Raw genomic sequence first — 27,140 nt, forward strand, 5'->3', positions numbered from 1 at the left:
TGGGACCAAGTTAGGTCCCCAAGAGATCTTGACACTCAGGAACTTGAAATTGCTCATTCTCTCCACTTCTGATCCCTCTATGAGGATTAGTATTTGTTCCTTCATCTTACTCTTCCTGAAGTCTACAATCAGCTCTTTCGTCTTACTGACATTGAGTGTAAGGTTGTTGCTGCGACACCACTCCACTAGTTTGTATATCTTGCTCCTGCACGCCCTCTCGTCTCCGAGATTCTACCAACAATGGTTGTATCGTCAGCAAATTTATAGATGGTATTTGAGCTATGCCTAGACACACAGATATAGAGACAGTAGAGCTGTGGGCTAAGCACACACCCTTGAAGTGCACCAGTGTTGATTGTCAGTGAGGAGGAGATATTATCACCAATCCGCACAGATTGTGGTCTTCCAGTTAGGAAGTCAAGGATCCAATTTCAGAGGGAGGTACAGAGGCCCAGGTTCTGTAACTTATCAATCAGAATTGTGGGAATGATGGTACACCCTATCCTCGTTATATTCAGGGGATATGTTCCTCGCAGTCAGCACATAATGTGAATAATTATTTAAATGGAGAAATTAGGGATGCTTTCCAGAGGGCTTCCTAAATACATTTTATCTGTAATCTATTCACATTTTCATACTAATATGACACTAAAGCAGTACCACAAGGCCACATTCATATTATATTTCATCAATTTAAGGTCATATTCAATATAATAAATCATAGAACGTTAACATATTGTAGTGTACAGTACTCACCACCAGTGGCAGGTGTGTTCGCTCTGGGAGATGAGTGGTTGTTGTGGTGTCGGGATCATATTAAGCACAGCAAGGGGTGAAAGAAGACTCACAGAACTCTTAGAACGGCTGACAGCAGATGACACTGGTTTGAATAAATGGTGAGGGTTGTTTGCTTGACAGCATTTTGTTTTACAGCATAAATTTGCTTGTAGGGAAGAAGGGCTGATGGCAGGGAACAACAGAAATGCTGACTCCGCTCTAAACTTGGGTCTATGTCCATCGCCATTTGTGCCAAGTGTTCCTTCTTCCACCATTCCCACACTGTTGGTAAACTCCCGGGATTTTCAAAATTATCTGTTGCTTGCAGCATCTGAGAGATAGATCACCGTTAAAAAAAAACCGCCTTGAATGTGGATCACACTTTGGTCGAGTGGCTGAATCAGTGATGTTGTGTTAGGCGGCAGGAAACGCACTGTTATGTTAGGATGAATGCTGTCCAAATGTTTAGGATGGGCTGGTGCAGTGTCAAGCAAAAAAAGAACTTTAAAGGCAAGATTCTGTTCCCGGCAGTAGCGTCTCAGAGCTGTGTTACCTTCAGCTGATGCTGCGCTGTTTATAATTTCCAACTTTTTATTATGTGTTAAAGCAGTTCTCTGCCGCTTGGCTGATGGCCCAGGACATGACATCGGATGCTTAGGAGGCATAGTTAAATATTTCAAGCACAAGATCACTGCACCATAGATAAAACCAGCAAAAGTTTAAGAGCACAAGATTGCACATCCATACCTTGCCAAAACCAATGCGAGACTGCGACTGTGAGGTGTGAGCACGTGACTTGTATTGGCGGGAAAGCAATGCTCCTCACATAACTGTGAGTTTTGGACGCATACAAGGAGACATTGGTAGGAATAGGTTCTTCGCATAACTGTGAATCGCATTGTCTGAAGACACATATAACAAGGATATGGTGTATTAAATGCTGAGGTAAAGTCCATGAAAAGCAACCTGACATACGTGTTTGTATTGTCCAGGTGGTCTAAGGCCATGTGAAGAGCCATTACTCTATTATCATTTTCCCCAACTTGTCTTGAATACTCTTGTCTTCATTTTAATTTGATCTGCTGACAATCTACCATATTATTGGACCTTACAGAAAGGGTTATTTTTCTTATGAGTTCATAGAAAACAGTGAACCTCCAATTTTCTGCATCAACAAATGAGCTGGTAAGGTATCATACAGTACTGCGCCTGAGGAAAGTTATCATAGTAATTACAAAGGGGATATTAATTTTAAGTAAATTGTTGACAAATTTGGACTTCTTTTGTTTTGACATGATACACAATATTTTGTAGATTAGCTCAAAAATCCTACTTCAATATATTTTAAATTCAGAAAATGAGACAGTAAAATGTGAAAATAGTTGTGAAGGCTGTATACTTTCTCAATGCACTGTATTTGCCCTCCTCACAGCTTACCAACTCTCTTTACATCATGAGTAAAGCAGACATAATGCACTTCAGCCAAATCACTAATACTGTAATGGATTATAAAGAGTCAAGGTCTCACTGTTGGTCCATGTGGCACCCTACCAGTTACATCAACTGACAATCTGTTAAAACACCCATATAATCCAACCATCCTCAGTTAGCCACTAGTTCATCCATGCCAATATACTGAACAGCCTTGTGTGCTCTCATTTTAGGCAGTAACCTCATGTGACACCATATCAAATCTATTCTGGAAGCTGAGATGTACTGTAACTACTCATGTTTGCTCTATCCTCAAAGAACGCTTGAAGATGACATTAATTTTTCCTTTTTTGAATAAATTTTGAGAGAATATTCCTATGAAGTACTTTAAGTACTTATTTGTAAAAAGTAGTTAAATAGTACTGATTGTTGAGCACTAAACAGTTTTTATCTAAATATTTAGTAATAACAAATATGCCAAGAATAAAAACCAATAACTGTAATGCCAAACTACTTGCATTTTTTACTCAATCGGGGAACTGGTTTGAAAGCACTATACCGAGACATGATACAATCAAACTAGTTTACTCTGAGAAGTGTGAAAGACAAAAATAATTTATACTAACCTAAAGATGTTACGTCTCCTTCTTTCAGCTGCATACCTGACAACCTTCTAAATAGCTTACTTGCAATCTTCTCTCAAGCATTCATGTTCCAATTCTCTTTACAATCATTTCTACTACAAGCATGGATCCAGCTTCAGACATGTAAAAGGGCACAATTTCTCTATTGTCTTTCAGACATACCTTGTCTATCCTCAAGACACATACAGCATTTCAGTAAAGTATGTATTACATGGAGAGAGACTGGAAGAATTTTGAGCAGAATACAAATGCCATCATAAACCACCTGTCCCAAATAGCCTGCCTTGCCCTAAATTATATTCAAAATTTCTTACTCAGTCTTTCCATACTTGTACTTACAGTATTGATAATTAGAAAAAGCACAGAGGCTGACCAACCAAATGGTATTTCATGCGCTAGTGTTTTTTTGTGACTGACAAAACTGTACTACGAAAATATCCAAACACATTCAAGCTCAAGGTTAACAGTATTTGGATAAGAACATTAACAGTAAGTTGATATGCTTCAATCATGCAAACGGCACTAGCTTAGATGGGCAAGGATGAGTTGGGTCAAAAGACCTGTTCTGTGCTGGATTACTCCATGCCTATGCCATGGAATTGTTTAACTTATTAAAATAATGTTTGTCTTGGGGGTGGAGGCAACATCTTCCACTTGACTTTATTCTTCAAGTTTTTGATCAAGTTTTGCAATTCAGTTTCTTCCATTGACATATCCATTTCTTTGTACTGCTTTCTAATTTTTATTCTGAGCCATTTTAGCCCACTCTCCCTACACCACGTACATATTAAACAATATTTGTGAAACTTATTTTTCCACTATGATGATTTTCAACCCTCAGCTGTCAAAAGTTAATTTGCATACCAGAAATGTTTTGCTTCAGAAACACTGCCAGAATTAGTCTCAATTTTTTTTAAAGTATAACTACTGCTGAGACACTCGAGCTACAATAAAACAGGTATTATTCTCTAAACAGCTCTCAACATCAAGCACATTTCCACAGCCCATTCAGTTAAATCAAATTTTAATGGACACAAAATGTGCTGCTGACACACTATGCCAAAAAACAATCTATACAGTAAAACACACTTTACATAAAGCAGGAATAAATAATTCAAAATAAATTTATTATCCAAGTATGTATGTGCTACCCTCACATTCATTTTCTTGCAGGCAATAACAGTAGAACAAAGAAACACAGTAGAATCAATGAAAAAGTACACAAACCAATGTGTAAAACAAGACAATTTGTACAAATACAAAATAAAACAAACAATAATAAATTAATACTACTGAGAACGCAAGTTGTAGAATCCTTGAAGGTGAATCCATAAGAGTTGTGGAATCAGTTCAGAGTGGAGGTGAGTGAAGTTATCCTGACACCACTGTTGGCTGAATCAAAGGTGGTGACAAACAGGCATATAGGAGGGAGAATGGAAATTTGGTTGATTGTTACCATAGACCTCAACATCACCAAAACCAAAGAACTGATCATTAACAAATGGAAACAGCTACATATCCCAGACAATTATGCATTCACTTAAAAATAATATTGTTTACACATTACCCAATAAATTTGGGTGACAAACAAATTGGGACAGGACAATCCACAAGTGTGCAATTACCCCCCATGATAACAAGTCAAATTACCATTGTTTATTTGTTTACCTGGATTTTCAGATTTACAAGGTGCTTCGCATGAAGCTGCTTAACAAGAGCCTATGGAATTACAGGAAAGACTGGCATGGACAGAAGATCAGCTACTGGCAGAAGGCAAAGAGTGGAGAAAAAAGGGGACCTTTTCTCATTGGCTGCCAGTGACTAGTGGTGTTCCACAGGAGTTGAGTGTTGGGACCGCTTCTGTTCACATTATTTGTCAATAGTTTTGATGATGGAATGATAGCTTTGTGGCCAAGTTTTGAGGACATTATGAAGAGAGGTGGAAGGGCTGATAGTGTTGAGGAAGTAGGGAGCCTGTAAAATGACTTAGACAGGTTGGAGAATGGGAAAAGAAGTGGCAGATGGAACATGGTTTGGGAAGTGTATGGACATGCACTTTTGTAGAAGGAATAAAGGCATAGGCAATTTTCTAAACAGGGTGAAATTTCAAAAATCAGGGGCAATGGAACTTAGGAGTCCTTTTGCAGGATTTCCCAAAAGTCATCTTGCAGGTTGATTTGATGGTAAAGAAGGCACATGCAACATTAGCATTCATTTCAAGGGGACTAGAATATACAATCAATGATGTCATGCTGAGGCTTTTTAAGGCATTGGTAAGATCGCACGGAGTATTGTGAACAGTTTTGAGCCCCTTATCTAAGAAAAGATGTGCTGACATACAAGGAGTGTTTGATGGCTCTGGACCTGTACTTACTGGAGTTTAGAAGAATGAGGGGAGATCTCATTGAAACCTATCAATTATTGAAAGGCCTTGATAGAGTGGATGTGGAGACAATATTTCCTATAATGGGGAAGCCTAGGCTCAGAGGGCATGACCTCAATAGAGGGACATCCATTCAGAACAAAGATGAGGAGAAATTACTTTAGTCAGAAGGTGGTGAATCTGTGGAATTTATTGCCAGAAATGACTGTGGTAGCCAAGTTATTGGGTACATTTAAAGTGGAGGTTGACAGGTTCTTGATTAGTCAGGACATCAAAGATTATGGGGAGAAGGCAGGAGAATGGAGTTGAGGAGGATAACAGATTAGCCATGATGAAATGGGGGACCAGGCTCAATGGGCCAAATGGCCTAATTCTACTCCTATGCCTTGTGATCTTAATTGTGGAGTGTATGAGGAAATTCGCCAAGTAAAGTTAGACTGGTCAGCTCACTCCCACATATTGCCAAATGTCCACCTGGATGGCATTACTACTCACCCGAGTCAAGTCTGTTTAGTTTAGTCTGTTATGGGGAGTAAAAAGTACCAAAAAGATGAAAATGCAATGATCAATTGCTAACTGATTAAAGGATCAGCAGGATTCATACTTCAACCCACAAATATCTAATCCAAAAAGAGATTGTTGGAAGACAAGTAATATTTAGTCATTGAGCAATACAGCATGAATACAGGCCATTCAGTCCAATGAGTCCATACCAAAAACAGTGTCTAGCTTGCAAGTCCCAATTTTTTGCATTTAGCCCATATTCGTTTAAGCCCCGAACCTCCATCTACCCATGCAATTGCTTCTTAAATTATACCATTGATTCTGCCTCAACCACTTTTTCTGGCAGCTCATTCCACATATTCACCAGCCTGTTTGTGAAAAAGTTGCCCCTCTGGTTCCTTTTAAATCTTTACTCTCTCACCTTAAATCCCCACTCCCCAGTTTTGTTCTCCTCTACTCTAGGGATGAAGACTGTTACTGTCCAGCATATCAATGCTCTCAATTTTAAACAATTATAAAGTTGCCCCTCAATTGCCTACATTCCAAGGAATAGAGATCTAGCCCGACCATCTTTTTAATTCAAGCCTTCTAGTCCTGAAATACAATACAAATCTTTTCTGCACTCTTTCCAGTTTAATCACATTTCCCATAACAGGGTGATAAAACTGGACACTGTACAGTAGCAACAACTTAGGATGTTATGCTGTACAACTCTTATACTCAATGACCTGACTGAAGGCCTACTGCATGACTTTTTCCACTACTGTCTACCTGTGACAAGGCTTTCAATAAACTATGTATTTGTTTTAAGTCCCGCTGTTCTGTTACACTATCTAATGATGCCCTATACTGTACAAATCTTACGCTGGTCTGATTTTCCACCTCACAGTTATCTGTATTGAAACCCATTTGCCACTCCACAATCCTTTTCCCTAAGAGTTGCACATTGACATCCAAATCATTTATACAAATAGCCAAATGACCAAGGTTCATATGTTGTCAGTCTCTAATTGGTGTCAGACGCGTTCACTAGTATGGTCGTTAGACACTACACCATGCTTACAGCAAACAGTTTTTAAAATAGCATCAGCTGCATATGCTTGTGTTCAAAAAGCAGTGATTTTTGTCACTGATAGTTGGTGAGAAATAAGCAGCAAGACAATTCAGAAGTTTTGTTCACTGCAGTTTCAAGATTTCAAGGTTGGAGATGCCAGAAATGACCAGGAGTGATAATGAGTTAGGAATGATAAAGAATTATGGTATCAACAATCATCTTCAATGTTACAGTGAAAATGAAGATTTGGAGGATGCAATCTCTGATAGTAATGTATGAAGGCAACCCATTATCTACACTGTATCTACGCTATAAATGAACAAAATGAAAAGAATGTGCCAGTGTACGCTGGATAAATTCCTCCATCGATTACTTAGGAACTAATAGTTTCATAGTACTGTATAAGTATTGATAGTGTTCTAATTTGTTCTGTATTTCATTTAAGTACATAATTTGTTACTCAGTTAAAAAGGTAGTTTGTCTTTTTTAAAATATATATTTTTAATTATTCATATGAAACTTTGGCTAATTGGGGCAGCCACTCAATTGGGCCAAAATGTTCTGGCCCCAATGTGTCCCAATTAACTAGAATCCACTGCACATTTCTTCCCTTAAGCCACTCACATTTTCATTTTGAATAATATTCACTACTGATTTTTCCTAATTATTTTTAGTTCAATTAGAACAGAGCAGCAGCAGTTACATTTCTGCTAACCATTAGAACTCATTAACTGAAAAATTGTCTCCACAGCAACACCAATCTCAATTTCATACTAGTTTTAAATATACTTCTAAAGAATCTAATGGTTTACCATGTTTTGATGGCAATCATTTGAAATTGTCACATGGAATTAAAGTGAAATGGCAGCTGCTGGAAATTTCAAATAAAAATGCCAGAAAAGCTCAGCAGGTCAAGCTGCTGCTGTGGGAAATAAAAACTAGAACTTTCTACCAATTCAAGGTGTGCTCGGCAAAAAGACATCTTTTCATGCTGCCCCCTTATTCATAACAGTTCTGAAAATTAGAGATGTAAAAATTCAGGCCATATTTGTTACTGTGTCTTTCACGTTCTCAGGATACCTTCATTTCACACTCAGCCAGGTGCACTTGAATGGCAAGTGTGTGAAAACTTCCAGAGAAGCCATGAGCTTTAACTGCAATGTCAGTCAAGGTCAGCTGTGAACTCCAACTACCCATTGATTTTAATAATCCTAATCATTAGTGCCACCAAGACAGTCCTCATTGAGGCAACAATCCCATTGGAGGAAGGAGTGGAGACTGCCCATGAGTGGAAGAGGCTGAAGTACTCTGAGCTGACAGCTGAGTGTAAGGAAATTAGCTGGCGGACCATCATCTACCCTGTGGAGGTAGGATGTTGGGGCTTCTCTGTGATATGGCAGTGACTAGAGTGAGGCTAGGAGGTACCAGAGAGATGGCTAAAGAGGCAGAAAAGAGCAGCTTTTGGCTGTGGCTGAGAAGGACAGAAATTGAGGGGCCGACTAACCCCACTGAAAGCTGCAGGGGGTGACAGGGAGACATCCCTGCCACTGCTCTCCCTCCAGATGTACCAGGGTTAAAGGAGCAAAATATCAATGAATGGTGGTCCCTAGCAGATGACCCTACGCTGATCAAAGGGCACTGTTGAAGGTATAGCAGGCAGCAATGCCAAGCAAGAAAAAATAATCCTGTAAATCTCAGTTAACTCCTCCAAGGACCACGCAACAAGTTTCACTGGTTTCCACCTGTAGAAGAATGAAAGAGTTCACACTATATACTTTGTCACAAAATGCAGATAAAAAGGACTCGTTAAACAATCATTTGATGCCATAAAGTCTCCAGCAGCTAGTGTTTTCCTTCATTATATCCAATCCACAGCTGAGGTGCATATTGCACATTTCCACAGAGACTGAAAAGGAAAACACATCATATACATAGGACAAAAAACTGTATTTGACCAGGCACAGTGCTTCAGCTAACAACGTCACTCAGCTATAACAATGTACTTTTAAAGCAGAAAGTTCCATTCAGCCAGGCAAACTAAATAAATCCACAGTATTACGGATTTACTGAAATATGAAAGGATTAAGTAGGCAGCACAGAGATTCTGTTCAAATCCATTATAATAAAGGTTCACATACAAAATTCTGGAAGAACTCAGCAGGACAGTGAGGATCTACAGAAAGGAATAAACAGTCGATGGTTTTTTGATGGAGGGCCTCGGCCAAAACATCAACTGTTTATTCCTCTCCATTCATGCTACCTGACCAGCTGAATTCCTCCAGCATTCTGTATGTGAATTCCAGCATCTGCAGAATCTCTTAAGTTTGCAATAGAGGTTCAGGCAGTCTAATTCACTATCTTTTTTTCCATGGGGAGCATTACAAGTCAGGTACAAAGCCAGATACTTATGTCCAACAGAGACCAGGTCATCAAATCAGGGTCATTTACTGAAGCAGCTTCTTTCACAGAAACTGTAATACAAATAAAAAAGAAATTAACACTGAATATAGGTTATATACACAATACTAATACCAGTAAGGTTATTCCATCTTGAGTCTTACCCCAACAATATAGAGGATGGGAATGGACAAGATGGCGTATAAGATGATGAGAGGCATTGGCCATGTGGATAGCTAGGGGCTTTTTCCCCAGGGCTGAAATGGCTAACACGAGGGGGCATAGTTTTAAGGTATTTGGATGTAGGTACAAGGGGGATGTCACAGTTAAGTTTTTCCACACAGAGAGTGGTGGGTGCGTGGAATTCACTGCCAGCGACGGAAGTAGAGGCAGTTATAATAGGGTCTCTTAAGAGACCCTTCGATAGGTATATGGAGCTTAGAAAAATAGAGGGCTACACAGTTGGGATATTCTAGGCAATTTCTAGAGTAAGTTACATGGTTGGCATATCACTGTAGGCCGAAGGGCCTGTAATGTGCTGTAGATTTCTATGTTCTACGAGAACGTCAAAGTTTCATGTCAAGACCTAAATACGATAGTATCCAATTTGAGAGTTTTTCATATATTATTTTAAATTTAGAAATACAGTCTTTCCAGCCTAATGAGCTTGCACTGCCCAATTACAGCCATAGTCATAGAAAAGTACAGCACAGAAACAAGTCCTTTGGCCCATCTAGTCCACGGCGAGCAATTTAAACTGCCTAGTCCCATCGATCTGCACCCAGACAATAGCCACCCATACCCTCTCATCCATGTACCTATCCAAACTTCTTAAACATTGAAGTCAAGCTCATATGCACCACTTACACTGGCAGCTCATTCCACAATCTCACCACCCTGAGTGCAGAAATTTTCCCTCATGTTCCCCTTAAATTTTTCACCTTTCACCCTTAACCCATGACCTCTAGTTGTGGTCCCACCAAACCTCAGCGGAAAAAGCCTGCTTGCATTTACCCTATCTATACCCCTCATAAGTTTGAATACCTCCATCAAATCTCCCCTCAATCTTCCACATTCCAAGGAATAAATTTCCAGCCTATTGAATCGTTCCTTATAACTCAGGCCCTCCGGTGCCAGCAACTTCCTTGGAATTTTTCTCTGTACTCTTTCAACCTTATTTACGTCTTTCCTGCAAGTAGGTGACCAAAATGGGACACAATATTCCAGATTAGGCCTCATCAACATCCTAAACAATTTCAATGTAACATCCAAACTCCTGGACTTAATACATAGATTTATGAAGGCCAATGTGCTAAAAACTTTCTTAACAACGCTATCTATCTGTGAAACTACTTTCAATGAATTATGGACCTATATTCCCAGATCCCCTAGTTCAACAGCACTCTACAGTGCCCTGCTGATCCATTTGATCAATTAATCTACGAACATGCACATCTTTAGAATGTAGTAGGAACCAGAGCACCCAAAGGAAACCAATGTGGTCACTGGGACATAGTACCTACTCCTGGAATTGAATTTGGGTTGCTGGCGCTGAAAGTGTTAGGCTAACTACTTACTACACTACCATGCTGTCCCATTTCTTACAAACGTGTTTTGTGAAGATGAATTTCTCAAAGAGAAATTCTCAGGATGAAAATTCAAGCTTCATCTGCCTTCAAAAATTACTCGTTCAAAATTGCTTTGGGGCTTGGACAGCCCTAATCAGCTTAGAGAATTTGAGATTACAACTACACAGGTGCAAGAAAAAAATGTTGCAGGAGCTTGCCTCACAGGAGACTGAATAGGAAGCAAAACACAAAAGGCCCGGCAACAGAAGATTGCCTTGGGCAAACCAACATTTGATAGTATAAATTATAAATCACACAAAGGATCCACACCAGCAAGAGGAAACAGGATGGCGAACAGATTGGTTTGTCTAATTTAAAATCATCAAGTGAGACAAATAGTATTTTTGAAACTAAAAATGCTGGTAACAGATGGGCTAGTGAACAGTTGAAAGTACAAGGGTCATCATCCTACTTTGGACCTCTCACAAGATGGAAGTCCTGATCAATGGTTCCAATGAGGAACATTAACCCCGATGAAATCCTGTTCAGCCCCAACCCAAAACATCATCTGTTCATTCCTCTGCATAGATGGTGTATGACCTGCTGAGTTCCTCCAACATTGTGTGTGTGTTACATTAACCCATTGTTCTTTTTCAAATGGTAATGTACACTTCTGATATTGAAGAATCTCCAAACTATAGCACTCAATTTGTTTGCTTCCTAATCATCCCAAAGTTTAGAAATACAGCGCAGAATAGGCCCTTTGAGTACAACAAGCCACGCTACCCAACACCCACCTATTAACACCAGCCAAATCACAGGATAACTTGCAATGATTAATTAACCAACTAACTGGCATGTCTTTGGACAGGAGGAGGAACCTGGAGCACCTGCAGCAAACCCACATGGCCACTGGGAGAACATGCAAACTCCTTAGACAGCACCAGAATTGATTCCGAACTTCAGCATCCGAGCTGTAATAACACCACACTAACTGCTATGCTATTATGGCTGTTTCTTCTGCAACTGACCAAACCTCAACTTGTAATTGCCAAATGCAAATTGAAAAACCAAATGTTGACCTGCTATTTTTGGCTCTTTTTCCTCTCCATTGAACAATTATGAAAAAAATTAGCTCAAGAAGTTTCTAACATCCAACACCCTACTGGAGACAAACACATGACATTAGTGCACAGGAAATCTCAAAGGCCACCATTAAAAAGAATACAAGTTTCAGGAAAATGCAGAATTTTAACAGCAATGAGGTTACAACTTTACCGTTCCAAGGAAAAGAAATACGATAATTCATGAAATTTTACTCAGGAACAATACCTTTGTCAGTAATTCCAACTCCTCCTGTCACTGCTTCAAAATGTCAAAAATCACTTACCAATGTTTAATCCTATGCTCAGCTTCTAAAACCATACCTTTCCAACTCAAACACTGAAATTGTGCTTTCATTCTCACAAGAAACCACAAAGACCAAATTTAACATTAAAAATATACAAATATTTACTTGCAATACAGGAATATCTATTTATTTAAGTATCTCACTCAATAGTACCCATACTCGCTCTAACTGCAAATGATCAACCTTCAATCAAATCAGCATGGAAAAGTGAAAAGCTAGAAGTAATTAAGGCAACTCGGAACCTTGTATTCAGTGATGCAAATCATGGTCCTGAACAATCCAAATCCGGTGGTGAAGGCAAAGATATAGACAAAAAAAGGAGTAGAATACCAACAAAGAATAAAAACTTGCTGTGCTACAAAAGCAAGAACAAGCACTTCACATTATGGAACATATAAAGAAAAATAAAACTGAAGCAATAGTGATTAGAGTGGATGCTGAAAAGGCATTCCATTCGGTTAATTGGAATATTCTTTAGAGTTTTACATAGATTTGGCTTACATGACACAATTATTAAAACTATACAGGCACTATATGACAACCCTGCTGCTAGGATTAAAATCAATGGATATTTACCAAATAGTTTCACCCTAGAAAGGGGCATGAGACAGGGTTGTGCATGGTCACCGTTACTCTTTGCATTCTATCTGGAACCATTAGCTCAATACATAAGACAAAATGAAGATATCAGGGGAATTACTATTAAAGAGGCAGAGCATAAATTGGCCTGTTATGCGAATGACATTTTGATCAATCTAGAGCAACCAACGTACGATGCGATCTTTTGAACAATATGGTCAATTATCAAGATACAAGATCAACATAGATAAGACCCAATTACTCTCATATAACTATACCCCACCAAGAGAAATTGATGTAGAGATATCCTGGTGGTGGTTGATGGAGTAACAGCAATCTGCCGTTGCTCCAACTCTAACTATCTTACTATTTCCAACCTGACTTGAAATTTATTTTTTAAGTGTGATATTTTTTCACTATGGCTACAAGGGGTGGCCGAGGTACTAAAAAGCATGATTCCCCTGCTTCTTTGGATTCTATTATGGATTTGCTGCAAAGTCATACACGAGGAGCCTCTGAGAAGTTTCAACAATTCAGCTCTTAATTTAAACAAATAGATGGCAAATTGCATTCTATTCATCAAACTCTTAATGAGCACGACAAATGTATAAAAAATAATTAAACAATTTTGTTGTCTCTGGAAACAGAAGTGGATGAATTGCTAAAGCTTCGTGAAAAGCAATCGAAGTCCAACGAAAAGTTAAGACAGAAGATTACCAACATAGAAAACAGAAGTAGAAGGAACAACCTACGGGTTCTGGGTCTCGAAGAATTAACCGAAGGTAATCATTCTATGGAATTCTTTGCAAACTTTCTGCAAGAATTATTTCTGGAATCTTTGCCTATGATTGATCGAGTTCACAGGTCTCCTGTGTTTAGACCTCCTAACAGAGATGGACCAAGATCAGTAATAATCTGTTTTCATGAATTTAAAACAAAGGAACTGGTTAATACGTGAATCTCGTCAAAGAGGCATGATCGACTATCATGGTTGCAAGATTAGAATTCTTGAAAATTACTTGCCTAAGTTTATGCAGGAATGTGCTAAATTCAAAGAAGTTATGTCTGAGTTTTTTAACAAGGGTTTCAAGCCTTCCCTTCGCTACCCAGTTCGACGCAGAATCACACTTAAAAATAGATCTTTCAAATGGTTTTGTTTGACTGCTGAAGCACAAAGGTTTTTAAAATCCGAAGGCTGGCAATTTAGTTTGTCTTTATATAAAGACACAAGATTAAATGAGAAACTTTAAATATGCAAATCCCATCGAAGGGGCGTAACTCATTATAGAGTGGAATACTAAGAATCTTGAAGACTATTCACTTGAGGTTATGCAGGAACGTGCTAAGTTTAAACAAGCTTTGTTGGAATTTTTTAACAAGGGTTTTAACCCATCCCTTGACTACCCAGTTTGACTGAGAATCTCATTAAGGATCGATCCTTTGAATCGTTTCATTTGAATGCTGAAGCATAAAGATTTTTTTAAATTTGAAAGCTAACTGCTTAGCCTGTTTTTTCATGAAGATATAAGATAAAATGTTTAATGTCTTTCTGTATGAATAATAGTATCTTTTACTTTTGGTAAACCTTTGTAACTAATATCCTTTTGTATTTTTTTTTAAATATGGTATTTTTGATATACAAGAATTGAATTTCTTGTTTAGATATTGTTTAGTCTAGGTTGGAATATAAATAACCTTGAAACTAATTGGAGCGATCACCAGGTTTTTTGGGAGGTTGTCCGTAGTTGTAGATGCCAGCTTTCTATTGGTCGGTCTTCTTTCTTTGGGAGGTGGGCGGGGGTATAGTTTTATTTTGTCTCAGAAGATGTTTTTGAATTTTTTTTAGCCAACTTGTTGCTTGGTTACGATTTCTCAAGGTTTATGGATTGGTTTTAACTTACATTTTAAGCCTTCCTTTAAATATTAAAAATGGACCAAACTATTAATTTACTCAGTTTTAATGTGAAAGGGTTAAATCACCCTGCTAAACATAGTAAGATTTTTGCTTATATTAGGAAAGTTAAGGTCCCTATTTTTTTTTTCACAAGAAACTCACATACGCAAATGTGATCATCTACATTTTCTTAGCTGTCGGAACAGACTTTGTTTTCATTCGTCTTTTCAGGCCAAATCTAGAGGAGTTTCAGTTCTTATAGATATTACACTTTCCTTTGTCCAACATAAAATAGTGTCTGATACTAATGGACGTTTTGTTATAGTTTCAGGAAAACTAGATAATATATTAATAGTATTTACCAATGTGTATGCACCAAATGTAAATGATCCAGGATTCTCTAAGCTTTTTTTTGTTTTTACCAGATCTGAGTCTTTATTCTTTGGTGATGGGAGGAGATTTTAACCGCTGGCTAGACACAGGATGCAGAAATGGGCTGAGAAGTGGCAGATAGAGTTCAACCCAGAGAAGTGTGAGGTGGTACACTTTGGAAGGACAAACTCCAAGGTAGAGTACAAAGTAAATGGTAGGATGAAAACACAAAATGCTGGCAGAACTCAGCAGGCCAGGCAGCATCTATGGGAGGAGGTAGTGACGACGTTTCGGGCCGAAACCCTTCATCAGGAGGGTAGGATAGTTGGTAGTGTGGAGGAGCAGAGGGATCGAGGGGTACATGTCCACAGGTCCCTGAAAGTTGCCTCACAGGTAGATAGGGTAGTTAAGAAAGCTTATGGGGTGTTACCTTTCATAAGTTGAGGGATAGAGTTTAAGAGTCGTGAGGTAATGATGCAGTTCTATAAAACTCTGCTTAAGTCACACTTGGAGTACTGTGTCCAGTTCTGGTTGCCTCACTATAGGAAGGATGTGGAAGCATTGGAAAGGGTACAGAAGAGATTTACCAGGATGCTGCCTGGCTTGGAGAGTATGGATTATGATCAGAGATTAAGGGAGCTAGGGCTTTACTCTTTGTAGAGAAGGAGGATGAGAGGAGACATGATAGAGGTATACAAGATATTAAGAGGAACAGATAAAGTGGACAGCCAGCACCTCTTCCCCAGGGCGCCACTGCTCAATACAATAGGACATAGCTTTAAGGTAAGGGGAAGTTCAAGGGGGATATTAGAGGAAGGTTTTTCCACACAGAGAGTGGTTGGTGTGTGGAATGCACTGCCTCAGTCTGTGGTGGAGGCAGATACACTAGTGAAGTTTAAGAGACTACTAGTCAGGTATATGAAGGAATTTAAGGTAGGCGGTTATATGGGAGGCAGGGTTTAAGGGTCAGCATAACATTGTGGGCCAAAGGGCCTGTACTGTGCTGTACTATTCTATGTTCTATTTTCCAGGATTGATTTTTTTTATTGATAGTCAAATGATTTCATCAGTTCATTCCGGTGAATATAAAGAGATTGCTGTTTCAGATCATGCTCCTGTATTTTTATCTTTAAATCTCCCTGGTCTTCCTGAAACAAACAGATTTTGGCGTTTTAATACAATTTTGTTATCTAATAAGGAATTTTTAAAATTTCTAGAAAGGCATATTATTTTGTTTTTTGAAGAGAATAAGATGGAAGAGACTTCTAATCTTATTGTATGGGATACTTTCAAGGCCTAAAAAAGTATCCTTAGAGGACAAATTATTTCTTATACTGCGAGTGTTAAGAATAAAGCAATAAAGAAAGAATTGAATTATCCAATCAATTGAAACAATTAGATCAAAAATATGCTATAGCTCCAGATCCTGTTTTATGTAAGCGACGTGTTGAAGTTAAAACTAAAAATGATCTTCTGTTAACATGTCCAATTGAAACTCAGCTTCTTAAAGATAAAACTCAATTTTACATTCACAGAGACAAATCAGGCAAAGTATTAACCAACCAATTAAAAACTTTTGTTAAACAACAAGTTAAAGAAATTTGCAAAACAAATGGTGATAGGACAATTGATCACTCTGAAATAAATACCTTTAGAAAATTCTATTCTAAACTTTATAGTTCTGATTCCCCTAAAGATAATACAGTAATTAATAATTTTCTAGATCAATTAAATATCCCTGCATGTTCTGCAGACAATTGTAAACAGATGGATGAACCCATTTCTTATGAGGAAATTGCCAAGGCTATACGTTCATTACATCCGGGGAAGGCTCCGGGTCCAGATGGATTTTCTGGAGAATTTTATAAGGCTTTTTCTTCATTAATTATACCGCAGTTACACTTAAGTCTTTTTGGATTCTTTCAAATTGGGTAGCTTGCCTCAATCTTTCTCTGAAACCACTATTTCACTTATCCTAAAGAAGAACAAGGACCCAATTGAATGCTCTTCAGATAGGCCAATTTCATTACTCAATGTTAAGATCTCAATTATGCACATTTCCTATAAGCTCAGATAAGAACTTACTAGATGTAATTTTTAGTTTAACACCTTTCCATAATGGTTCAATATCATATTTATGGTATGTTACTGGAGACGAATGTTCCTTTAGACAAAATTTAAGAATCTCTGGGAACAAGATTTACAGACATCAATATCTGAGGAAACTTGGAATTAAAGTTTTAAACTGGTTAATACTTCATTGCTATGTGCTCGTCATTCCCTCATACAATTTAAGGTGGTACATAGAGCTCACATGACTAAGGATAAGCTATCTTGTTTTTATTCAGATATATCTCCCTACTGTGACAGATTTAGTAATGGTGAAGCTTCATTAATTCATATGTTTTGGACTTGTCCGAATCTTGAAAAATATTGGAAGGAAGTTTCTCAAACTTTTTCCTTACTTTTTAAAGTCCATTTTAAGCCTAACCCTCTGACGGCCCTATTCAGTATTGTTGCAGGACAAGATATTAAGCTGAAGGCATCTGATTTACATATTTTGGCCTTTAGCTCTCCTATAGATAGGAGGGCGCTTTTGTTTAAATGGAAAGATGTTTTTCCTCCTGCTCATGCTCAATGGTTATGCGACTTTATGTCATGTTTAGACTTAGAGATTCATTGTTCAATTTCTGAATCTCGTCAAGATTTTCGAACACTGTGGGGACCTTTCCTGAATTATTTTCAAAACCTTCAATTTGTTGTTTAAACTCAGATGTTGGCTATTATTAATTTTTACTAAATGAGAAGGTATTTTACCTTCTTTTCTCCTTCATAAACAGCTTTGGTCTTGGTAGTGGTTAGATTCTTTTTTTTGTAATAAATTAGTATATTTCAATATAATTATTGATTAACTTACATGAATGCGGGGTAATGAGATTGTTATTATGAACAGATATAACGTACCGTAGATTCCGGATTTTAAGCCGCTACTTTTTTCCCACATTTTGAACAGCTTTGAACTTTGCGGCCAATAATCCAAAGCGGCTAATGCAAGGTTTTTTTCATGCCGCCTCGTAAACATTTTGCCTCGTAACAGTAGACCAATAAAATTGATGAGTAGTTCACAGAGGTCCAATGAAATTGTACGATAAATCAAGCGCACTTTCACAATTAAATTATTGTAAATCAGTCATTTGTACTCACCCTCATCAACATGGAAAACACTCGAAGCATTGTGCTACCTACCCTACTTAGTTTAAACTATATTTGTTTTCTGTACTACATCGCGGGATGCTATGACGTCACACCCGGTTTCGCGGCGTCTTGTGGGAAAATGCCGTTTGCGATGAAACAGGACGGAGGGGGGAGCGGATTCCGCGAGCGGCTTTGGATCCGAGCGAAATCTGCTTTTTAATGCCGTTTGCGATGAAACGGAAAGGAGGGGGGAGCGGATTCCGCGAGCGGCTTTGGATCCGAGCGAAATCTGCTTTTAAATGCCGTTTGCGATGAAACGGAAAGGAGGGGGGGAGCGGATTCCGCGAGCGGCTTTGGATCCGAGCGAAATCTGCTTTTAAGTTAAAGGTATCAATAACTTTTCCTGGTAGGCTGCAGTATATATATTTTTTACCAGTCGTTAGGAGATATTGGAATGTTGTTCAGTAAAGAAGTATACGCAACGTATATTTAAAAGTAGCCGCGTACGGGCACGGTTCGAAAAAAAGCATTTGCAATATGTATTTGTTTTTGTTACCATATGGATTTAATTAAAAGTTAAAAAAATCCTCACGTGTAATATCTTTCTGTGTAAATATCTCATATTACAACGTGGGACACCTGCGGCCGAAAATCCGGTGCGGCCTAAAATCCGGTGCGGCCTTTACATTTAAAAAAATGATTTTATTTCTAAAATTAGTGCCAGCGGCTTAAAATCAGGTGCGCTCTGTAGTCCGGAATCTACGGTAATTGGTAGTTTTTTTAAAAGTCTTATTTGAACTTTTATATACACTTTCTTGTACTCTGTATTCTTCATGTAGAAACTAATAAAAATATTGGAAAAGAAACTGAAAGTAGATACCCCTGGGCATGGCAAACAGAGCCTTTCAAATATTTGGGCATCATTATGCCAAAAGATTTGGCAAAATCATCACAATGCAATTATCCGCCTATATATAAAAAAATTAAGGAAGATATAACAAGATGGAACCTAATTCCTTTTTTTAGTCTCAGTTCAAGGATTGAATCAATTAAAATGAATATATTGCCCAGACTATTATATCTCTTTCAGACCCTACCAATAGAGATTAACCAAAATCAATTCAATGAATGGAACAAAATGTTATTCAAGATATATTTGGCAAGGTAAAAGGCCTAGAGTTCGTCTCAAAACTTTGCAGTTAGCCAAGGAAAAGTGGGGGGGGGGGGGGGGGAGGGGGAAGCCTACCCTCTCCTAGAGATTATTATTTTGCAGCACAGTTGAGAGTTGTGATATGCTGGTGCAACCCATCATATGATGCTCAATGGAAAAATAATGAAGAGAAGATACTTTTCATTCCATACAGGCAATTTTGGCTGATAACAACCTATAAAGTTACATAAATACTATTGATAACCCATGGGTGAAATGGACTCTTAAAATACGGAAAGCTATTATAAAAGAATATAAACTAGAGGGAGATATTGCAATTCTTAAACGGTGTGCATATGACTTGGATTTTACGCCGAATAATCTGGATGCTAGATTTAAGGACTGGACAACTAAAGGAATAACAGTTCTTCGCAATATAATGAAAGGAGGAACACTGTTCAGTTTTGAAATGCTTAAAGAGAAACACTTATTAGAAAAATGAGACTTTTATTGGTATTTACAGATGCCACAGTATGCTAATAGGAGGGTTAAAAAAATGTAACCAAGGCAAGGACATGCTTGATAGAGCTACTTAGAAAAGCATATAATTCAGATAACGGTGGTAGAATCATTTCAAGCGTGTATATGGGTTTGTCAAATCTTAAAACACAATCAACTTCATACATTTAAAACAAAATGGGAGAAGGAAGGAGGGATAACTATATCCGAGGAAGAATGGACAATAATACAGAGGTATCAATGGAAGTGTACCAGTTCACATAAATGGAAGGAATTTGGATGGAAAAAGTTGATAAGATATTTTATTACACCCTCTCAGAAATCCCATTATTATAGTAACCTCCCTGTTTGCTGGAGAAATTGTGGAAATCAAAATGCAAACCATTATCATATTTTCTGGGATCGCTCCGTTATCAAAGACTATTGGAGTGGGATACACAATACCCTCCAAGACATCTTTAAATGTGAAATACCTTAGAAAGTAAGACCATTATTTTGGGTATATGCCTCAAGAATGGTTGAAAAGAGATAAATATTTAATGAACACACACAAAATGCTGGTGGAACACAGCAGGCCAGGCAGCATCTATAAGGACTCCTGAGGAAGGGTCTCAGCCCGAAACGTTGACAGTGCTTCTCCTTATAGATGCTGCCTGGCCTGCTGTGTTCCACCAGCATTTTGTGTGTGTTGCTTGAATTTCCAGCATCTGCAGATTTCCTCATGTTTGCTTTTTAAATATTTAATGAATATACTGCTGGTGGCTGGTAAAAAGACTCTTACCAGGAAATGGTTATCACAGGAGAGCCCAACCTTAAATGCATGGATGGAAATTACAATGGACATTTACAAAATGGAGAAGATAACAGCATCTGTTAATCATAAGTTGGAACAATTTGATCCATACTGGGAAAAATGGTTTGATTACATAACAACCCATAGGCCTGATTTTATTCTCAAAAATCAATGAATATGTTGTTAAAAAAAACACTCACTACTTGTACATAGTTTTCTCCTTTTGCTTGTTCTTTCTTTCCTCTCTTCTCTGTAAGTGTATACCTCACATAAATATTATGTGAAGATTTGTGGCAAATATGAATATGATACATATGTACAGTATCTGAAATACATCTCATGGAAATGTTTGTTTGATGATGAACTTTAATAAAAAATAAATTACCAAAAAAAAAGCAGTAACAAGAAGTCATCTTACCTCCATTGCCAGGGCTGCAGACTGTTGGTCATAATGATTTAGAAGATTTGGCATAAAAGTCATGTTGTAAGGCAGGTCACGACACATTCTGAGAGAAATGGGCTCACAGGCAAACATACTGTGGCCATCAGCTTGTCTGAAGAGTGTAGACAGTGCATACAGCGTCAATAACATCACCGTAATAGTCACAGCCATTTCTTCACAGTTCAATGCTTTGCACGCTAGTAGAGGAAAAACAGGTTTGCTAATTGAATTTTGGGTTTCTAAACTCTTTTCTTTGCTCAATCAAGCTTGAACAAAATTTGTTCCCATTTCTGTTTCTGCCTTGGTTTTCTAGAATTAGTCTGGTACAATAATTAGCATCTTTTTCTTCCTCAAAAAACAATTCTTCAGTAGGCAATTAAAATCCAGATTAGTAATCAACGGTTTACTTTTGAAGCGAGGCAAAATCTCCATATAGCTCTTTCAGAGCATTAAACATTCTCAACCAGTACTCATTCCACACCACAAGATTCGCTTCTCCAATTAAGGACATTTGAAATACCTGCAAAATAAACAAATAAGCCAGAGGTGATCATTGCCATATGATTAGCATTCTTCCCCCAAGAAGTTAACTCTTAACATGAGAGTACATGTGTTAACAACCCTTTTGATATACAATGAGATTTGAGTATTACTCAGTTTAAAACAGGGCAGCCAGCGTGGAAACCCTGTCTCCATCCAAGACATTTTCAACAGGAATCACTTACTAGGAATCAGAGCAGAAAACCACGTGCCAATCATTCTGAAGTCTACTGTCATACCAAAATTCAAAGTAAAATTTATTATCAGAGTATACACGTCACCACATACAACCCTGAGATTATTTTCCCTGCAGGCATACTCTGCAAATCTATAAAATGGTAACCATAAACAGGAACAATTTAACAGCAAGAACAAAGAAGACAATGCAAATATAAATAAATAGCAATAAGTAATGAGAACATGAAAAAACAAGATAAAGAGTCCTGAAAGTGAAATCACTGGCTGAGTGAACATTTCAATAGATGAGTGTAGTTCCCTCTTTTGTTTAAGAGCCTGATGGTTGAGGAGTAACAACAGTCCTTGAACCTTGTGGTGCAAGTCCTGAGGCACTTGTACCTTCCACCTGATCATAGCAGCAGGAAAAGAACATGTCCTGGGTGGTGAGTATCTTTGATGATGGATGTTGTTTTCCTCTGACAGCATTTCATGTAGATGCGTCTAATGGTTAGGAGAGCTTTACCCATGATGTTCTGGGTCGAATCCACTACTTTTTGTAAGACTTTCCATTCAAAGGCATCTGCATTCTCATATCAGGCCTTAATGCAGCCAGTCAATACACTTTCTATAGAAGTTTGACAAGATTTTTTGATGTAATGCCCAATCTCTGTAGACCCCTAACAAAGTAGAGGTGTTACTGGGCTTTTTTTGCAATTGCATTATAGGATGGGTCCAGGACGTGTCCTCTGAGATAGTGTCAGCCAAGAATTTAAAATTACTGACCCTCTGATGGGGACTCTGGTTTCCCTGTCCTTTAGTCTACAATCAGTTCCTTGGTCTTGCTAACATTGAGAAAGAGGCTGTTGTTATGACACCACTCAGCCAAGTTTTCATTCTCCCTCCTGTATGCCAATTCATCGCCTCATCAGGGCCTCATATCAAATAATTTATCAATAACGTATATAAACCCAACAATATGGTAAAGCAGAGATGGTCCAAGATTGTCATTAGTATCTAGGGAGGATTTGGTTTCAGATGGCACAGTAAAGACCTGAAAGTAATTAAGGCCACAATAATATTGTGGGTCTATTTATTAAATAATCATGCTATATAATTGATAAACAATGGGCAGCATAGAACATATTTACAATACCCTGTAAATTGTCTTGTAGCATTGGCAAAGGTAAAATATAGTATGTTCAGAACCATGTGCCAAATTTTCACTTTTTAATGAAAATCAAATGCCATTAATCCAGCCTTGATACAACATCATGCACACCTTTAGGGAATCATATTTCTGTAAATGAACCAACTTTACGTGCTAGTTAGTACACAAGTCACTTTTTTCTGTAATTAATGCACTTTCTCACAAGATATTCAAAATTTGGTAAAAACAAATCTTACCTCCTGAAGTACCACATCTTCTTGAGAGCTGGCAACTCTGGTTCCTCCATGACAATATTGACTCCTGTGAAAATAGCAGCATTTAAAGCAGATCTCTGGGATGAGAATTGTGAATTCACAATTTTGCATACATGAGGTGTCAATATCTAACTAACCCCTCTTCCCAACAGCTATATCAGATGACATTGAAGACTGGACAAGACTTCAAGTAACTAATACAGCATTTCAGTTAAAGCAGCTGCTTGAAGCTATTTGTCAGAAGTGGAAACTTTTAAACTAATAACTTTTGGTTGCATCTTGCAGATAATTATCCACTTTTTTTTCTTCACAGTACTGCATTTAGGATTTTTTCCCTGCTCTTAAATTATTGCAGTTATTTTAGAGTGTCAATAATTTTGCTGCCATTAAGTATTTGGAATGACCATGAAATTGGATTTTTACAACTCCAATTAATGTAACTTGAACTTTGCAGAGTCAGGCAAGATGCACTGACTTGAGTGATAGGGACAAAGATATGGTCAGATACCCTGCATACAGTGTAAACATTGCAAGGACTTCAAAGAAATTTCATCTACTGCTGCATAAAAGAGTTAATTTAAGACTTAATCCGCTGGTTATTTAAATACCGTAGATTCCGGATTTTAAGCCGCTACTTTTTTCCCACATTTTGAACAGCTTTGAACTCTGCGGCCTTTAATACGGTGCGGCTAATACATGATTTTTTTTCATGCCGCCAAAAACATTTTGCCTCGTAACAGTAGACCAATAAAATTGATGAGTAGTTCACAGAGGTCCAATGAAATTGTACGATAAATCAAGCGCACTTTCACAATTAAATTATTGTAAATCAGTCATTTGTACTCACCCTCATCAACATGGAAAACACTCGAAGAAAAGCATTGTGCTGCCTTTATGGCAGTTATTTAGTTTATAATATTTTCGCTTAGTAATTCATTTTCTAGTTAAAGTTAGAAGAGTTTTAACTATATTTGTTTTCTGTACTACATCGTGGGATGCTATGACGTCACACCCGGTTTCGCCGCGTCTTGTGGGAAAAATGCCGGTTTGCGATAAACGGGACAGCGGGGGGGAGCGGCGGAGCCAAAACGCTGCTTTTAAGTTAAAGGCGATCAATAACTTTTCCTGGTAGGCTGCAGTATATATATTTTTTACCAGTCGTTAGGAGATATTGGAATGTTGTTCAGTAAAAAAGTATACGCAACGTATATTTAAAAGTAGCCGCGTTACAGGCACAGTTCGAAAAAAAGCATTTGCAATATGTATTTGTTTATGTTACCATATGGATTTAATTAAAAGTTAAAAAATCCTCACGTGTAATATCTTTCTGTGTAAATATCTCATATTACAACGTGGGACACCTGCGGCCGAAAATCCGGTGTGGCCTGTACAAGTAAAAAATTGATTTTCTTTCTAAAATTAGAGCCAGCGGCTTTTAATCAGGTGCGCTCTGTAGTCCGGAATCTACGGTACATATTCCTGTGTAAAACGTTTGATATTCAAACTCTGTGTATAAGCTATCTTACATATTTATGTTTTTTGATTGTTATTGAGTTCTTTATTTTATTGGGTTTTTTGTGTTGCCTCAGATCCAGAGTAACAATTATTTAATTCCTCCTTACACTTGTGTACTAGAAATTACATTAAGGAAATTTGAATCTTTATGATTATTTATAATTTCCCATGTTCAGTTTTGAAGTTCTGTTTGAAGAAAATACACCAACAATGAGCGCATAGCTTCAAGCTGGATACTTGCTGAGTGTCTGAGATCCTATTGCTGCTATCATTGAAGCTACCAATGTTTGTTCTGTCTCAATCTACAGGCATAACCATAAAATTATTCTAAATGATTCTAAAATTATTTCTGTGAAGTTCATTGGCTCCCTAAACTTGAAGCTAATAAACAGGATATCAAATGTTGACTTCATTCCCGTAAAATAGGCTGTATTGTACACAGCCCTCTGCTCAGGGCCTCATATCAAATAATTTATCTGATCATCATTTTTCAAAGGAGATTTATTTGATACCTTTGTTTTTTTTTTTAAAAATGGGTTTAAACCTAATGGACAGATGTGAAGGAACAACTGCCAGTCTACAAAGTTCCATGTTGAAGGAGTCTGATGTTTACAACTGTGAGCAGCACCACAATAGCTTTAAATGGAGCAAATGAATGCCAATTTTAATATCTGATTTCCCATCCCCACCCAAGTATTGCGCTGAAGGTGTTTATTTCCATATATCAGACCAAGCTAAGGAACTTTAAATCCCAACTGTAAATGTCTTAAAAGAAAAAAAAAGACACTAAGATAATTCAAATCATATCCTTATTTTGTGGACAGGAACTAGGAATTTATTTTATTTAGAGATACAGTGCAGAACAGGCCAGGTCATGCCACCCAGCAACCCAACTATTTAACCCTAGTCTAATCACAGGACAATTTACAATAACCAATTAACCTACTAACCAGTATGCCTTTGAACAGTGGGAGGAAAATGAGTACTCAGAGGAAAGCCACATGGTCACAGGCTTCTTACAGCCGGCGCTGCAATTGAACTCTGAACTCCAAAGCCCTGAGCTCTGATAGTGCCATGCTAAATGCAATAATACCATGGCAATGCCAAAATGCTTGTTTGGTGACAAGCTATCAATTCTAAAGAAAGTATAAAATAAGGTAAACAATTCCTTTCTAAACATCTGTTGTTACAGATAGATAACTTCAAAAGTAATCACGCTGTGCTATTCACAAAAAGCCATAATAGATTCTGGCTTTATGATCACAATTTTCTTCATAAAACCATTAGACGGAGCAAAATTAGCCTATTCAGTCCAATGAGTCTGCTCTAACATTCCATCATGGCTTATTAATAATCCCTTTTAACCCCATTTTCCTGCCTTATTCCCATAAGGGACTCAGAATCAGACTTACTGTCAGTCACATCATGAAATTTGTTGTTTTATGGCAACAGTACAGTACAATACGAAAACTACAAAATTATTATTAAAAATAAAATGCTCAAGTAAAATGAGTAAAATTAAGCCTGTATTTTTTGTGTATTTCTGTATATCAATAATTCTGATACCAAGCTTCATCATATCTTTGCAATGATATAACCAAGTTCTTGAAAAGGAGAATTTGAAGGAATGAGATATACTTAAATGGGGACAGTTGAAAAAGTTGTTATTGCAGGGAAGCATAAATGCACCATGGATTAAAATTGTTGCTGTACAAGTTGCCTGAAGTGATAACCAAATAGATGTACTGGAATTGCGTACAAATCAGAATGGCTACAAAAACCACTAGCGCCTTACCTGGCCTGATCAGGTTTCTTTTCAGCTTCACTACTTGCCGTGGTAAAAATTTAGCTCACTACCTCTTGATTATTAATACCATAACAATAGACTACAGATGAAGACTAACCTTTCACTAAGACATACCACTGACAAAAGACAGCAAACCAATGACAAAAAGAATAAATATCCAAATGTATTTTGTAAGGAATTTGAGTAGTATTCTCAAGTTTCAGTTATAGCTCTCAGACTTAAAATGAGTTCAAACTACAGGGTGGAGAAAATGTTAAGTGCCTTAAATCAGGCTTCATTGTGGGGATGAAACTTGTAAGGAAAAACTGACTATAAATCAGCATTAATTGGCAATCTAGCTCAGATCCCCAAATATTTGTTGAAATAGTAATAAAAACTTACCATTATTAGTGAACTTCATATCTACTAGGAATCAGAGCTCAATATTGCATGTGACGCCACAGTAGCATAACAGTTAGCACAACACTATGACAGCTCAGGGTGTCAGAGCTTGGAGTTCAATCCTGGCGCTTCTCTAAGGAGTCTCTGTACATCCTCCCCATGGAACGCGTGGGTTTACTCCGGGT

General features: G+C 37.7%; 1 protein-coding gene across 4 annotated transcripts in view; it reads right to left on the reverse strand.

Moving 5' to 3' along the window:
- Nucleotides 1–27,140, reverse strand: part of LOC140733404 (frizzled-3) — a 90,932-nt gene that overhangs the window by 61,776 nt on the left and 2,016 nt on the right. For 2 of the 4 annotated variants that reach the window (XM_073056686.1, XM_073056687.1), the window contains exons 2-3: nt 23,235–23,298; nt 21,090–21,633 (exon numbers count right to left, since the gene is read on the reverse strand). In XM_073056686.1, the coding sequence (XP_072912787.1) occupies nt 21,090–21,284 (195 nt within the window). In that variant the 5' untranslated portion in view covers nt 21,285–21,633; nt 23,235–23,298. Of the gene's footprint in view, nt 1–21,089; nt 21,634–23,234; nt 23,299–26,955; nt 26,974–27,140 lie in introns of those variants that run through there. The other 2 variants (XM_073056685.1, XM_073056688.1) reach the window with 2 other exon arrangements.

Source organism: Hemitrygon akajei, chromosome 9 (assembly GCF_048418815.1).
Source record: "Hemitrygon akajei chromosome 9, sHemAka1.3, whole genome shotgun sequence".
NCBI classification, from domain to species: Eukaryota; Metazoa; Chordata; class Chondrichthyes; order Myliobatiformes; family Dasyatidae; genus Hemitrygon; species Hemitrygon akajei.